At 49.0% G+C, this 17,500-nt stretch overlaps 1 protein-coding gene across 1 annotated transcript in view; it reads right to left on the reverse strand.

Moving 5' to 3' along the window:
* Positions 1–17,500, reverse strand: part of cacna2d3a (calcium channel, voltage-dependent, alpha 2/delta subunit 3a) — a gene marked incomplete at its 5' end in the record, with an annotated part of 292,319 nt that overhangs the window by 28,765 nt on the left and 246,054 nt on the right. Inside the window, 4 exons of the mRNA XM_056272874.1 lie at positions 1,085–1,155; positions 9,831–9,893; positions 10,003–10,047; positions 13,146–13,207. Coding sequence (XP_056128849.1) covers positions 1,085–1,155; positions 9,831–9,893; positions 10,003–10,047; positions 13,146–13,207 — 241 coding nt within the window. The remainder of the gene's footprint in view (positions 1–1,084; positions 1,156–9,830; positions 9,894–10,002; positions 10,048–13,145; positions 13,208–17,500) is intronic.

The raw sequence follows: 17,500 nt of genomic DNA on the forward strand, positions 1-17,500 counted from the left end.
CAGCCACTCCGCACCGCGGCGACTCAACGCGCTGAACTCTGGAACCCCTTGTTTTTGAACCGGCGGAGAAGCGGCGCGTCGAGTTTCCTCGGACGGCGTCCTGTCGGAGCGATCATGCTGGATTCATTAGACTTAAGAGCCGCACGCCCAATAACTCATCGTGTCACCGCGGCGGCACTGACACGAGTCCCCTTCTGCTCATCCGTCATGTGTCGCCTCCCATAAAAGGGGCCCTTCATCATCAGGCCGTCGTCGCTCGGCGGAAGCCAATCTGAGCCTCTTCGTTGTCCCGCGTGGGACCGCGGCGCATTTTAACGGCGGCTTTCGAGCGTCGCCCCTTTGACAGAGGCGCGGATGTCTATTTGTGTGATGCTTTGTCACCCAGCGATCTGTCGCCGCCGAGGCAGCTGGGTAAAAGCCTCCGCAGCCGCTGCCCGGTGACGCAAAGGCGCCGACTCCGGCGGGCTTCCACGCGGACTCGTGAATTACGGGCAAAACGCGGCTAACGTCTTCTGTCAGCTCCGGAGCCGGCAGGCCCGGACACAATGCAAATTTAAGGTCAACCGCTACAACAAGATGCTGTCAAGACACGACCAGTTTGACTGTTAATACCCAGAGACAACTTGGCTACGCGTCTGTCTGCAGCGGACCTGTCTGTCTGCGTGCTCTGTGATATATCCTCCCGGGTTAAATTCCCAAATTAATCACAGCAAGTCACCACCCAGCGCTCCCGGCGTTTTCCAGCACGAGCACTACAACAATACGTATGTGTGTGTGTGTGTGTGTGTGTGAGTGATTTCAAGTTCCTTCTAATACCTCCGCTTCAGAAACAGATTTGCAGTAATCCCCTAACGGAGAACTCCGCTGAGCGCAGGGTCATAGTTCAATGCTGAATAGCTCAACATGATTGGCCGAGTTAAGAGCTGTCAGCATATGGGGAGACATGCTCTCATACTGTGGCCTGTCCGTCTGTCTGATAGCTCACACACACACACACACACACACACACACACAGAAACACACACACACACACACACACTCGTATGCAAACACCCCCGAGACACATGTGGTGGAAGGAACTCACCTCTTGAAGGAGCCTATCTGCAGCAGTTTGTTCATTACGGCGCCCTCTGCTTCCCCGAAAAACTTCCCCGTCTGAGGTGGAACGACACGCAGACGGCGAGGAGGGGAGAGGGGGAGAAGAGAGCGGAGAGGGAGACGGCGCAGCGGGTAGACAGAGAGAAAATTATGTCAGCAGAACACCGGATAAAAAGAGGAAAACATGGAAAAGAGGGCAAACACCAGAGAAAGGGGGGAAAAGTGCGACGCGTGAAAAATACAGACGGGCCGACAAGACGGACGGGGACGATTAAAGAGGAGCTCCTCCGCTGAGCCGCCATGAAACCATAGAACAAGAACACAGAAGCAGAAAACTCAGAGCAACACAGAGAGAGCAACACACAAGAGTCATTACTATGCTATTACCGCGCCATCACCACCATGCTATGTTATAACAACGGGGGAGAGAGAGGGAGGGAGAGGGGGAGAGAGAGAGAAGGGCAGCGAGGACAGGGCCGCAGGAGTGGGTTCTGGATGAGTGAAAGCCGGAGTGACAGCATGTCTGGTGACAGATAAACAGAGGAACCACATGTGTGTGAGAACGCAGTAGGATCCTCCTATGGAGGTGGAAAAAGCGGTTATGTAACGGGACTCACGTACCGGCCAGATAGCAGATAACCATAAACCCGCAAATTGGGATCTAAGTGGAAAAATGGGCTCCCGTCAAGACATTTAGCGAAACTCAAACTGACGTCTGACTCCGCTGCGACTCGTTCTCGAACTTGCACCTCTTCACTCTTACTTTCTGTCATGTTTCATCCATTTCTGGTGGTTTGGTACCATTTCCTGGCGTCTATGCATCGTATTAATGACGTCTTCTTCTTTTTTTTATGAAGGTAGTGCAGCGTGTTCAGGTTCACCAGGGGGGTATAAGTATTAGTTGTACATAGCCGAGGGAGATGTTTTGCAGTTCCGGGGCGGGTGGTACACTGTTGCCGGGTCAAGGGTTAGCGGGTCGGGTCTATGGAGAGAGAGACGACCCGTGAGTCGGGTTTTAATGGCGGTGTGGCTGTGGCCAACTACAGCCACGAATAAAGCAACGCTCGGTTGTACGTTTTGAAGTCCATCCATCCATCCATCCAGTATCCAAACCGCTTATCCTGCTCTCAGGGTCACGGGATGCTGGAGCCTAGCCCAGCAGTGATTGGGCGGCAGGCGGGGAGACACCCTGGACAGGCCGCCAGACCATCACAGCCCCACAAAACAGAACATCACAAAACAAGAAGTTTTGAAGTGTGTTGTTTTAACAGCAGTGAACGCTACAGCTAGTGTCAGAAGTAAACGTACTATTGGACAGCATGGACCCGGAGAGCTAACGCTAGCTGTTGACTGGACGCTGACCTTGTTCGCATCGGCTATCTTTACTGCCGGAGATAGAGCCTTGAGTGCACGTCAAGATAGAGGAAGCCGACGGGCACGCATATGATGGTGCCGCACGACCGTCGGGAGGACAGCGTGCGGCCGGGGAGAATTGGCGGAGGGGCACCGAGGTGAAACAAGAGCCTACACCCATGGGAGAGCCATGCTTAGCAGCCGGCAGTTATTCCATGCCTCACGCCGCACGGCCCGCGGGAAAGCCGTCACGAGTTTCAGGTACTGAGATAAACAAAGATGGCGGCGCCCTGGAGCTGCATAAACCGGTAGGCATAAAAGCGCCTAAATACACCAGTAAATCGGACTGGGAGGCTTTCCATGCCCGATTTGAACTGTTAGCCCGGGTGAACGCTTGGTCACATGAACAAAACGCCCCCCACCTCGCTCTTTGTTTGATGGACGACGCGCCGTCTTGTCTGCCGTTGTTGGATGCTAGCAAAAGGACTGATTGCGGGGAGTAAACCAGCGTGCTGTAGTGGCATTTTGGGCAGTGCTCTTGAGCGGCGCTCCTGTGATCTGAGCTGCATGGCTGAGTAAGACATGCGGGTGAGCCACTGCGGACTCTGGCTTAATGACACTGAGAGTTTGATGAGATGGGCGTACGCACGCATACCATCTACAGGCTGGCCTGCGACCATACCCAGCTGGCTCATCCACGCTTTCTGCAATGAAGCACTGGAGTATGCGTTAGAAAGGGAGCTGGCGATGAAAGCGGCGCGGCACGTTTGCGGACACCCACCGACGGTCAGAGTGCAAGCCAGCGGAGGGCAAGACTGCTGCCCAAAAGTCGATGTGGCTGGAGGAGATGACCGAAGCGATCAGAGGGCTGGTCCTGCCTCCAGCCAGGTGCCAGCAGACATGGCCTCAGACACAGACGCGCCTCTGTTGGGAAATCTGGCGAGGAATTGCCTTCCCCGGGCAAAGATAATGGGAAACGACGCGGGGTCGCAGTAGGCACAATGTTGCACACCCCCACACCAATGTCCCGTACACTGCCCACGCATGCCGGCTGGGCCTCACATAACAGCAGGAACAAGGGGCAGGACGTTGTTGTGGTGGGAAGGACTTCTATTTTAGACTTCTGCCCCATTCCTTTCTGCATTGAGGGTGTTTCGTGTACTGCCTAAGCGGACATGGGGTCGACAGCCACGGTGGTCTGGCCGGAGGTGGTGCCGGTGGGAACGCGGCTGGAAGACACAGCTTTTCTGCTCCGTACAGTAACCGGTGAGCTAGCACCAATGAAAGGGAGGGGACGGTTGATGTTGACGGTTGGGGGAGGAGCATGAGACATCTAGTTTGGGTCGCAGAGGTGCAGGACACCTGTATTCTGGATCTGGACTTTTTGAAGGACCACAGTTGTCAGCTGAAGCTGGGGAAGACCACATTGAGTTTTGATGGGGGTAATGTGAATATGAGGCCACAGGACCCTCAGTGTATGGGAGAGCTGACAGTGGGACCCCATAGATGCTATGTGGGGGGGGGGACGTGAACATGCGGGCCATATGTGGATGCCCAGTACAGCCCAGCCTGAGTCCCAGCTAATTTCTGTGCAGACCCCATGTCCTAGGGAGCTGGAGCGGCTGGGGGTGTCCCAGAATAGACATGGGGGGGCGCTCAACGTCCACTACTGCTCTTGTAACTCCAGTATGCACCACAAGCACTGGGGTAGCCATGGAGAAGGGCTGTGGAGAGGAGGAGGATGGAAGTTATGTGGAAGATCTGGCAAAGGGGTGCCAGTGAGCTGGACGTGCAACAGCAGGAGCAACTGTGGCAGCTGCTGATTAAATTTCAGGACTGCTTTGCATATGATGAGGAGGAGCTGGGACAGATTGCTCTTGTGCAGCACTCCAGTGAGATGTGGGATGCCGTGCCCATACAGCAGCGGCCACGGTGCCGCTCTTTGGGTCGGCAGAAAGCAACGGAGCAGGCGCTACAAAAAAATGCAGCATGCAGGCATAATAGAGCCGTCTGAGAGCCCCTGGGCTTCACCGGTGGTTATGGCGCCAAAGAAGGGGGGAAGAGTGTCGCTTCTGTGTGGACTACAGCAGACTTAACGAGGTCACCAAGAAGGACTCCTATCCCCTTCCACGTGTGGATGAATGTCTGGATCTCGTGGCTGGCTCCCCCTGATTCTCTTCCTTGGACTTAGGGCGTGGCTACTGGCAGGTCCTGCTATCTCCTGAAGCACGGCCTAAGACTGTATTCTGCACAGGGAAGGGACTATGGCGGTTTAAAGTCCTTTGTTTTGATTTGTGCAATGCACCTGCCACGTTCAAGCACTTAATGGAGAGGGTGTTGGCTGGGGTACCACATACTGAACGCCTGTTTTTTTTGGATGACCTCCTGGCTCACGGCAGCTCGTTTGATGCAGCAGTAGCAGCACTGCGCAGACTACTGGAGAGGATCAGGGGGGGGGGGCTGAAGCAACACCCCGACAAGTGCAGGCTACTGAGCAGGGAGCGGACCTTCCTGGGGCACTGCATAGGCAATGAGGGGATCGACACCGCAGAGGAGAAGGTGTGCATCGTACATGAGTGGCCCACCCCTACAGAACAGAGGGAGTTAAAAAGTTTTTTAAGGTTGGCCTCCTATTACAGGACGTTTGAGGGCCCCTACGGCACTGGCCTTTGGATGGGCCTCGGATGTACCACATGCCCTTCCAGGTCTGAGCTACGCCAAGCAGCTTCAGGACCGTTCGGACACCGCACATGCATATGGGGGCAAATGCAGAGAGCGGGGGTGTGGCAAAAAAGGAATTATGACTTCCGTGCTAGGGGGCAACACTTTGCAGCCGGTCAGCTAGTTTGGGTCTACACTCCAAACCCAGAAGAAGGGCAGGTGCCCAAAACTGGACAGCCACTGGGTGGGGCCTTGCTTGGTCTTGGAGTTGCTAGGAGAGGTTGTCTATCAGGTACAGTTGCCTCTACGGGGCTGCAAAGTGGCGCTACACCGTGACCCGCTGGCACCATACAGGGGCTCTGCAACGCCTCAGGCGACTGGAGGGGGAGGGGGAACTGCTGTGTTGCCTGCCATGACATCTGGGAAAGGGGGGGGGGGGTTGTAGCAGCCAGCCCTGATGACACAATAACTGGGATCCAATCGGCTGAACTCCTTGGGTGGGCGGGGCAACCCCAACCAGAGTCAGGGAAGGATCGACCAGGGGACAGAATGCCCACGGGGCGACCGGGGAGGCAGCGGAGAACTCCTCTGAGGTTTACAGACTTTGTCCTCAGGATCGAGGACTTTAATAAGGGGGGGATAGTGTAGCGTGGTAAGGTTCACCAGGGGGGTACTAGTATTAATTGTACATAGTTGGGGGAGATGTTTTGCAGTTTGGGACGGTGGTACACTGTTGCTGGGTCAAGGGTTAGCGGGTCAGGTCTATGGAGAGAGACGACCTGTGAGTCGGGTTTTAATGGTGGTGGCTGTGGCCGACAACAGCCGTGATTAAAGCGACGCTCCGCTGTAAGTTTTGAATTGTGTTTTTTTTAATAGCGGTGAACGCTGCAATACATTCAAACACAGTCATTTTTCTAATTATTTCACAGCTCTTTCTGCCTGTGGAGAAAACAGCTTTTGGTGGGCGTAGCTCCTTTTTTTACAGACACTCCTCAGACTGGCTGCCAGACTCGGACTGACACGTCAGCTATCCAACGGTTGGGTTTATGCGAACAGCGGGTGAAGGTGAATGGTTGGAGCACTTCCAGCATTCAAATGTTCCCAATTTTGACATGACCAACGGCACGAAAACCAAAATGGGTCGTAAAACGTTGAGTTTTTAAATACGGAAACGATAGTAAAACATGGATGAATCAAGGTTCGACATTTTCCTTTTAACTTCTGAGATTAGGTGCTGCTGCACCTACTTCTGGATGGGAAATGGAATATAGGTTTGTTAGAAAAGGACTTTGAACCTTTGACTATCAAAAGTTGAGGAGCAGGCAGTCCATTCGCCTTGTCCAATACCTGCTGTTTCCTTTACCTATATTCCTACATATTGTTCCATTGAAACAACATGAAAGCTGAGAGAGAGTCGCAGATGATGAATCTCTGCAGAAACCCAGTCCTGTGCCAAAGGCAGAATACATGTGGCTCCACACATGGTGGGGCAATACTACCAAAATATCTTTGGGAACAACTTTGACTTTTAAGATCCCCTCCAGGCACGTTCTAAAATACTCTGAGATGATTGGCATATTTTTAACATTGTTTAACATGGTTTTCCCACGTAAAAAGTAAAAGTAAAAAAAGAATAAAAATAAAAAAAGAACTCTGAAAAGGGGCTGGACGCACATCTACTCCCCCCCCAACTGAAAAATTCATCCATCCATCCATCCATTATCCAAACCGCTTATCCCGCTCTCAGGGTCGCGGGGATGCTGGAGCCTATCCCAGCAGTCATTTGGCGGCAGGCGAGGAGACACCCTGGACAGGCTGCCAGACCATCACACAGGGCCCACACACACACACACACACACACACACACACACACACACGTTCATATCTAGGGACAATTTAGTACAGCCGATCCACCTGACCTACATGTCTTGGACTGTGGGAGGAAACCGGAGCACCCGGAGGAAACCCACGTAGACACGGGGAGAACATGCAAACTCCACACAGAGGACCACCCGGGACGACCCCCAAGGTAGGACTACCCCGGGGCTCGAACCCAGGACCTTCTTGCTGTGAGGCGACCGCGCTAACCACTCCGCCACCGTGCCGCCCCTGAAAAATTCAAGGATCTATGAATATAGAAATATCACAGGCCTCGTGGCCCACCCACCACCGCTGCTTGCTCTAGGGTGACTGGTAAAAGAGCAGTACACATCAAGATGGCTAGCGTTAGAGCGAACAACGGACAAATTCAGCCATACGTGTTTGCGGCTCGGTCAGACCCAGATTTAGACTCTGTTGTGCACCAAAATCAGAAACTAGCAGACGCATCACAATGAAAGTGCAGTTAGCATCCCTTATTTATGTTGTTTGTTAGCTTGTAACAGGCAGTGGCTGACACAGCAGTGGTTGTGAAACATACAACAATGTCTGCCACGATGTTACCGTGCGTTCACATGTTATGACGTAATTATATACCAGAGGTCTGATCAGAATTTGCAGAAAAATATATTCCCTCTGGCTGAGATTTATCTTGATAGCCAACCAAGTTTGCCTGGGAACCGGCTCATTGGTAGTCTAATTAAAAACCACTGGAATGTCAAGGTAAGGTGAACTGCGCCACACTCAAGTTTATGGTTCTGAGAATTTTGTTTGGGACCGAGCCTGGAAAGCACCGGAGGGGGGAACCGCCCCGCCGCTGACGGCACCTGACGCCACCCTGTCAGCCCTCGGAGCGCACGACGACGGACACCTTTAGTGGCGCCGCCAGAGCAGACGGAACCCGCATGAGCCCGGACGGGATAGAGGTCCAGACTAGAAACATTGCACACTGCATCATTTTCAGGTGAAAAACAAGGCACCTCGGGCCGCCGTCACCGTTTCATATGGCTGAACTTAGAAACGTTAGCTGGAGACAGTTTACAGTTTTACTATTACCGAACAGCTCGCAGCAGCTAGCAAGAAGCTAACGTAGTTGATGCGATTACTCACAAAGGAAATATGGTACATGCAGAAAGATCTCATTTGACTGTTGGTCGAGTAAAAGAAATACACAACTTGCATACTGACTCCCGCTGGCTGTGGCAGCCCCAGGATAAACAGTCTGCACAGCAACACACTTCAGAACTAATTTCTTGTGAAAACCCGGTGACGTTCGCATTAGGTTATGGAAACACTCCTCGCTGAAAAGAGCACTGCAGATACACAGTCCCTCCAGGTGTGGAGCCAAGTGCGCCCGATGTCTGTACATGAGTTCCAGCAGTATAGTGGGATTTGTTTGGTAGATAGCGGGAGGATACTCCAGGGTCCGGTTTACAGCCAAAAGCTGCACACTCCACCGTGTTCGCTGTCAAAACTTTCACCATGCGAATGCAAACTCGCTCTCTGTACTGACAAGTCCGCTCTGCGCAGGTGGTTTCAGGTTTCTTTGCCTGCCCCCGCAGTTCCATATTAGACAGCGACTGGCTTTCAGATTTGTGACGTACCAAATCTAGCTTACCTGGGGTACATTTGAATCTCACATTTTAGGGAAGTGCACAGAGAGCTCCTTCTCCAGTAGAGGACTGTGAAAACACGCCCTCTAGTGACAAACTGCACAGATACAAGTCAGTATAGTCAAGGCCAGGGGGCGTCCGGGTAGCGTAGTGGTCTATTCCGTTGCCTACCAACACGGGGATCGCTGGTTCGAATCCCCGTGTAGCCTCCGGCTTGGTCGGGCATCCCTACATACAATTGGCCGTGTCTGCGGGTGGGAAGCCGGATGTGGGTACGTGTCCTGGTTGCTGCACTAGCGCCTCCTCTGGCTGGTTGGGGCGCCTGTTCAGGAGGGAAGGAGAACAGGGGGGGAATAGCGTGATCCTCCCATGCGCTACGTCCCCCTGGTGAAACTCCTCACCGTCAGGTGAAAAGAAGCGGCTGGTGACTCCACATGTATGGGAGGAGGCATGTGGTAGTCTGCAGCCCTCCCCGGCTCGGCAGAGGGGGCGGAGCAGCGACCGGGACGGCTCGGAAGAGTGGGGTAATTGGACAAGTACAATTGGGACATTAAAAAAATAGATTTGAATAGAAGCCTCCAGCAGCCAATGAAAAGTGACAGAGAGAAAGAGAGAGGTAGAGGAGGGAAAAGAATACAGGGAGCGGGAGAATGGACGCAGGGAGGATGATGGAGCCGGAAAACGAGATGAAGATGGAACAGAGAGCGTGCCTGAGCACAAAGATGGAGGGAGGGACGGTGGAACAGCAGCAACAACACAAAGCCTCTTTAATGTCAGCTTGAAAAATGACCACAACCCCACCGACAGCGACAGAAGCAGGGTGGACATCATGTCACCGCAGCACAGGACACCGTGTGATTATGGAGGGTGTGTGCGTCCAGTCTTTCTCCTGTCACTGTTGTGTGTGTGCGTCGTGCGCGAGTGTGTGTCCATGTTTTGTTTATGTGTGTTATCTGTCTACGATCTGAAGAACTGGATATTTGTCAGTCAGACGTTACATGTGCAGTTTTGTGTCTTTTCCTTTGTGATTTAAAATGTCTGGCTGTGTGTCTGCAGCATGAAAGTGACTCCTCAACGGGGTCTTGAAGACCTTCAGACTCCGTCCTGGATTTAAAAGCACACCTGGACCCCCATGCTGAGGGATTACGTTTAGAATAAGCATGCTGTCACGTCTGCAAGGAAAATAACAGAGTATTATCTGAGTGTGTGTGTGTGTGTGTGTCTCACCAGGGTGTAGTCCTCTGCTACCAGAATGAAGCCGTTGTTGTCGATGAGGTAACAGTTGATGTTCTGATCAAGAAAGACAAAAAAAGAAAAAGGTTAAACAAAAAGAGAAGGACTACAGGAGTGGTATAAAAGGGAGAATATGACAGGGGAAAGAGAAAGGAGCGAGACCGACCTCTTCGTCACAGCTTATGGAGCACTTCCCATCCAACGCTGCACACTGCAGGACGGAGACAGACCAGGGTAAACGTCTAGACTCTACATGTAGGCCTGAGGATGTCTACACCCACACCATGCCCCTCTCTGGTTTCGAGGAATTAAATGGCATCCGTGTATCATGTATTTAAGTTTTACATTAGACCGAAACTGGGACTTCCGGGCAGCATAGCGGTCTATTCCGTTGCCTACCAACACGGAGATCGCCAGATCGAATCCCCGTGTTACCTCCGGCTTGGTCAGGCGTCCCTACAGACACAATTGGCCGTGTCTGTGGGTGGGAAGCCGGATGTGGGTGTGTGTCCTGGTCGCTGCACTAGCGCCTCCTTGGGTCGGTTGGGGCGCCTGTTCGGGGGGGAGGGGGAACTGGGCGGAATAACGTGATCCTCCCATGCGCTACGTCCCCCTGGTGAAACTCCTCACTGTCAGGTGAAAAGAAGCGGCTGGTGACTCCACATGTATTGGAGGAGGCATGTGGTAGTCTGCAGCCCTCCCCGGATGGGCAAAGGGGGTGGAGCAGCGACCGGGACGACTCAGAGAGCAGGGTGATTGGCCAGGCACAATTTGGGGGGGGGGGGACCCCCCCAAAAAATGGTTTAAACCAGCTTTTGGATCATTTTTTTTATTTCGAGATACTTTATTTACCCCCTTGGGGAACTGTCTCTCTGCATTTAACTCATCCTACCTGTGTAGCTAGGAGTAGCGGGCAGCCGCCAGGCAGCGCCCGGGGACCAGCTCCAGTTTGTCTTACCATGCCTTGCTCAGGGGCACACACAGGAGTACTAACCCTAACATGCATGTCTTTTTGATGGCGGGGGAAAGTGGAGCACTCGGAGAAAACCCACCGCAGACACGGGGAGAACATGCAAACTCTATACAGAGGACGACCTGGGATGACACCCAAGGTTGGACAACCCCGGGGTTGGAACCCAGGATGAGGCGACCGCACTAACTAACCACTGGGCCACCATGTCATGACACCGGGTCTGGATATGTATGACCATGTCAGCTCTGATAAGCTCCATTCACAAATTGAGGTTTATAATCCAGTGTACTGAATAATTTAACCAGGTAGTAACATGGATGTAATAATTTAACCAGGCAGTAACGTGGATGTAATAATTTAACCAGGCAGTAACGTGGATGTAATAAGTTAACCAGGCAGTAACATGGATATAGTAATTTAACCAGGCAGTAACATGTATGTAATAATTTAACCAGGCAGTAACGTGGATGTAATAAGTTAACCAGGCAGTAACATGGATATAGTAATTTAACCAGGCAGTAACATGTATGTAATAATTTAACCAGGTAGTAACATGGATGTAATAATTTAACCAGGCAGTAACATGGATGTAATAAGTTAACCAGGCAGTAACATGGATGTAATAAGTTAACCAGGCAGTAACATGGATGTAATAATTTAACCAGGCAGTAACATGGATGTAATTATTTAACCAGGTAGTAACGTGGATGTAATAATTTAACCAGGCAGTAACGTGGATGTAATAATTTAACCAGGCAGTAACGTGGATGTAATAAGTTAACCAGGTAGTAACATGGATGTAATAATTTAACCAGGCAGTAACATGGATGTAATAATTTAACCAGGTAGTAACATGGATTTAATAATTTAACCAGGTAGTAACATGGATTTAATAATTTAACCAGGTAGTAACATGGCTGTAATAATTTAACCAGGCAGTAACATGGATGTAATAAGATAACCAGGCAGTAACATGGATGTAATAATTTAACCAGGCAGTAACATGGATGTAATAATTTAACCAGGCAGTAACATGGATGTAATAAGTTAACCAGGCAGTAACATGGATGTAATAATTTAACCAGGTAGTAACATGGATGTAATAAGTTAACCAGGCAGTAACATGGATGTAATAATTTAACCAGGCAGTAACATGGAAGTAATAATTTAACCAGGTAGTAACATGGATGTCATAATTTAACCAGGTAGTAACATGGATGTCATAATTTAACCAGGCAGTAACATGGATGTAATAATTTAACCAGGTAGTAACATGGATGTCATAATTTAACCAGGCAGTAACATGGATGTAATAATTTAACCAGGCAGTAACACGGATGTAATAATTTAACCAGGCAGTAACATGGATGTAATAATTTAACCAGGCAGTAACATGGATGTAATAATTTAACCAGGCAGTAACACGGATGTAATAAGTTAACCAGGCAGTAACATGGATGTAATAATTTAACCAGGCAGTAACATGGATGTAATAATTTAACCAGGTAGTAACATGGATGTAATAATTTAACCAGGCAGTAACACGGATGTAATAATTTAACCAGGCAGTAACATGGATGTAATAATTTAACCAGGCAGTAACATGGATGTCATAATTTAACCAGGTAGTAACATGGATGTAATAATTTAACCAGGCAGTAACATGGATGTCATAATTTAACCAGGCAGTAATATGGATGTAATAATTTAACCAGGCAGTAACGTGGATGTAATAATTTAACCAGGCAGTAACATGGAAGTAATAATTTAACCAGGCAGTAACATGGATGTAATAATTTAACCAGGTAGTAACGTGGATGTAATAATTTAACCAGGCAGTAACATGGATGTAATAATTTAACCAGGCAGTAACGTGGATGTAATAATTTAACCAGGCAGTAACATGGAAGTAATAATTTAACCAGGCAGTAACATGGATGTAATAATTTAACCAGGCAGTAACGTGGATGTAATAATTTAACCAGGCAGTAACGTGGATGTAATAATTTAACCAGGCAGTAACATGGAAGTAATAATTTAACCAGGCAGTAACATGGAAGTAATAATTTAACCAGGCAGTAACGTGGATGTAATCATTTAACCAGGCAGTAACATGGAGGTCAAATGTCCGTTTTCAACTGTCCTTCATATTCCCGTTCTCAGACCAGCGGTACATAAATTAACCATATGTGGATGTTCAGCTGAGCTGTCTGTCTCTAGAAGCATTTCGCCTCTACGTGCCGGAGTGTCTACAAGCTGTGTACACATATTAAGACGTGAGTGTGTGTGTGTGTGTGTGTGTGTGTGTGTGTGTGTGTGTGTGTGTTTTCACACACCTGTCTACTGGCTGTCCAGAACTTCTTCTGAAAGAACTCCAGCTTCATCTGGATGCCAACAGCTGGAACAGAGACAGCACAGCAAATGACACGCTACAACTCAACGTGTGTGTGTGTGTGTGTGTTGTGGACGTGTTTTGTGTGTGCGTTGTGTGTGCGTGGGTGTGTGTGTGTGTGGGTGCACGCTCTGTGTGAGGACATGTGGGTGTTATACGGTGATCCTATATGGCAGCTGCGTGACAGCAGAAGTCATCCTCAAGGCGAGAGAGGAATCGTTTACATACAAGCGGCGTCGAGATGCATCTCTGACCAGCCACAACACACACATAACACACACACACACACACACATCAGTGTAAGAAAACAAATTCAGACTTTGACAAAATGGGACTTCTGGGTTATGCCTGAATTCTGAGCCTGACACACAATGGGCTGTGTGACATTGCAGTGGAGATCGATTCATGTATGTGTGTATGTGTGTGTGTGAGTATGTGTGTGTGTGTGTGTGTGTGAATGAAGTAATATTGCACTACTGCATACACGACTGTGGCTGTTTCCTGGATGCAGTCTACCTACATCCCCCCGCCAGGCCTCACATGAAACACATCCAAGTGCTCAGTCTATCATCCTGTTTGAACCATACAAGTCTTCGCCGAGCCGGGATGCAGAGCCGCCTTCACTTGCATCAGCCTGGACACCGCAGGCCCCGGCCCTGGAAACACAATCCTGACCAGAACTCCACACCTGGAATCAAAACAATCATCGAAGAACCTCTATGTGGTAAAAGAGCGTTTTCAGAGATGAATAAGGACGGAGCCTTTTCCGCCTCTGCTCCTCATCTTCATCCTCATCCCTCATCCGCATCCCTCCCCCCCGCTAATCCTCGGTGCTCAGGGCCCCTACGGCTTCCTCTCAGCAGGGTCTTGGCATGTTTTGGGGGGGGTTGTGAGTTTTGCCATGTGCCACAAAAGCACATCAGAGCTTCATTTAAATGCTGAACAGCCTTGGGCAGTAAAATAAATTCAAAAGTCAAAATATATTATTGTTCAGTATATTTTATATATATATATATATAATATAAATTCAACTCAAAATATATTATTGTTCGGTGTGTACATACTATATATATATATATATATATATATATATATATATATATATATATATATATATATTGAACAATAATGCATTTTGACATTTGAATTTAATACTGAACAATGATGTATTTTGACATTTGAATTTATATATATATATATATATATATATATATATATTTAAAATATGGGGGAAATAGCATAATCCTCCGAGTGTGATCCTCTTAACTTAACAGCGTGATCCTCTTAATGGTTGTGGTAATATATGTGTGTGTGTGTGTGTGTGTGTGTGTGTGTGTGTGTGTGTGTGTGTGTGTGTGTGTATGTATATGTATGTATGTATGTATACACTGAACAATAATATATTTTGACACTGGATTTTATATATATATATATATATATATATATATATACACACTGAACAATAATATATTTTGACATTTGAATTTATTTTATTATATATATATATATTCAAATGTCAAATATTCAATATAAAATAAATTCAAAAATCAAAATATATTTTTCAGTATAACAATTTAAAGTATGAGTAAGTTGCCAGTATTGTTCCTGATTCCCGATAAAAATAACTTTGTTAAAAGGTAGGAAAGTGCTCAACAAATAAGGAGCAAAATCATCCGGTGAGACTGGACGTTGTGCACGTGACGTGCATGACGAGGCAGGAAATGGTATGTCCTTTCCTCGAGTAGCCTTATTGACAGCTGATGATTGCTTACGGCATGAAACAGGCTTGTACTGTCTCATTAAGAATTTAGTTGACTCACTGGACTTTATATATATCTATATAGTATATATATAGCTATATACCCCCCCACCCAAAAAAAGCAGTTCAGACTAAAAGACTAAATCACCAAATGTAGATGAGCATCCAGTCACCTCTTATGGTTCTGAGTTGGGCCGATTAAAAGCTCGTGAACTAATCAAATATATTCTGGGTGCTTAACGGCATTATGGAGGCATCGGTGTCCAAACCAACATTTGAGATGCTCTTTGTATGCTATGTTTCACATAACGTACAAATGTGCACGGCCCCTTATAATGGCACATGCTGCACTACAAGACAAAGTGACCGCTGTGACTGTGACTGTCCCCGCCTGTGTGAATATGGTGCATGGACAACAATATCAGCGAGACACAGTACAGGCTGCAAAAACGCCCAGCATAAATGGCTCCACTGGTCATGAGCTCGTTGAGGTGATATTAGCGGTGGGAAATATTTGGCTGGACACGAAGACTGCAGCTTAGAGAGTGTGTGTGTGTGTGTGTGTGTGTGTGTGTGTGTGTGTGTGTGTGTGTGTGTGTGTGTGTGTGTGTGTGTGTTGCTCAGTGCTGCCATGGCCTGTTTTAGCCCTAGCCCTGGGGAACAGGTGCAGATTATCCCATCATAAGCACTGCCAGGTCCTGTTGAGCAGCAGCCCACCAGCAGCCCACATGGAAACCCAGGAGGCGAGGCTAATTTAAGATGCAGGGGCAACAACAACAACAGGAGCACACCGTATTAAACCGGGGATAGATAGCCAAGTGTATTCCACTTATAGGCACACATCCATGTCAAGTTTGCCATGTTGAGCCAATAACACTGGAGTATTTATGACAGCATTTAAAGTGATGGATGACTGTGCGTTCAGTTTAACGAGTACTCCGCCGGTTTGTATTGTGAAATTGTATAAGAGGGTCAAGGGGCATTAGTTTGTGGTCGCTGTTGGGCACTGCCCCCCAATACACTGGCCCACTCTGTATACATTGATGAGCCAAAACATTATGACCCCTCGCAGGGTGAACCGAATAACGCTGATCATGTCCAAACAAGGGCACATGTCAAGGCCTGGGTAGATTAGATGGTAAGTGAACAATCAGTTCTCGTAGCCAACGTGCTGGACGCAGGAGAAATGGGCAGGAGTAAAGACCTGAGCCACTTTAACAAGGGCCAAACTGTTATGATGACTGGGTCAGAGCCTCTCTGAAACAGCAGGGCTTCTGGGGTGCTCCTGGTCAGCAGTGGTGAGTACCTACCAGCGGTGGTCCGAGGAGGGACACACCACAAACCGGCAACAGGGTGTCGGGCATCCAAGGCTCATTAATGCATGAGGACAATGAAGGTTATCCTGTCTGGTCTGAACTGACAGAAGGTCTACTGTGGCACAAGTCAGAAAATGTTAATGATGGTGACGGGAGGAATGTGTCACAACACACAGTGCATCACACCCTGCTGTGTATGGAGCTGCATAGCTGCAGACCGGTCAGAGTGCCCATGATGACCTCTGTCCACCGTCGAAAGTTCATACAATGGGCACGTGACCATCAGAACTGGACCATGGAGCAGTGGGAGAAGGTTGCCTGGTCCGATGAGTCCCCTTTTCTTTAACATCATGCGGATGGCCGTGTACGCGTGTGCCGTTTACCTGGGGAAGTGATGGCACCAGGATGCACTCTGGGAAGACAAGCCGGTGGAGGCAGTGTGATGCACTGGGCAATGTTCTGCTGGGAAACCCCGAGTCCGGCCATTCATGTGGACATCAATTCAACATGTGCCACCTACCTAAACATCGTTGCAGACCAGGTACACCCCTTCATGGCAGCGGTGCTCCCTGATGGCAGGGGCCTCCTTCAGCAGGATAACGTGTCCTGCCACACCGCACACATTGTTCAGGAATGACGTGAGGAACATGATGAAGAGTTCAAAGTGCTGCCTTGGCCTCCAAATTCTCCAGGACATCTGTGGGATGTACTGGACCGTAAAGTCCGATCCATGGAGGCCCCACCTCACAGGACTTGAACGACCTAATGTTTTGGTGCCAGATACCACAGGACACCTTCGGGGGGTCTAGTAGGATCCGTGCATCAGCGGGTCGGTGCTGTTTTGGTGGCACGTGGAGGACCAACGGCACATTAGGCAGGTGGTCATACTGTTTTGGCTCACCAGTGTATATTCTGCACTATGCGGGAACATTTAATTTCAGTGGGGTTTGATTTAAGAGCACCAGGGGTATTTATGCCCTTAGCAGGCTTTGAAATTTCAAAGCTGAAGAGACACAAAAATCCACCACAAATCCGACCCCGTCGCCAATCCGCTACTGGAGCGATCCCGAGCCGGGAGATGACAACCTGGACCAAATCCCACATGGGGCGGACGTTCTAACAAGGAGTTTGTCGGTCAGTGTGCGTTTTTTTTTGCGAGCTTGTTTGTGCGTACCCATGTATACAGCCATGTGTGTGAATCAGTGTGCGCACACAACCCATGCT

The sequence above is a fragment of the Lampris incognitus genome, chromosome 2 (assembly GCF_029633865.1).
Source record: "Lampris incognitus isolate fLamInc1 chromosome 2, fLamInc1.hap2, whole genome shotgun sequence".
Lineage (NCBI taxonomy): Eukaryota > Metazoa > Chordata > Actinopteri > Lampriformes > Lampridae > Lampris > Lampris incognitus.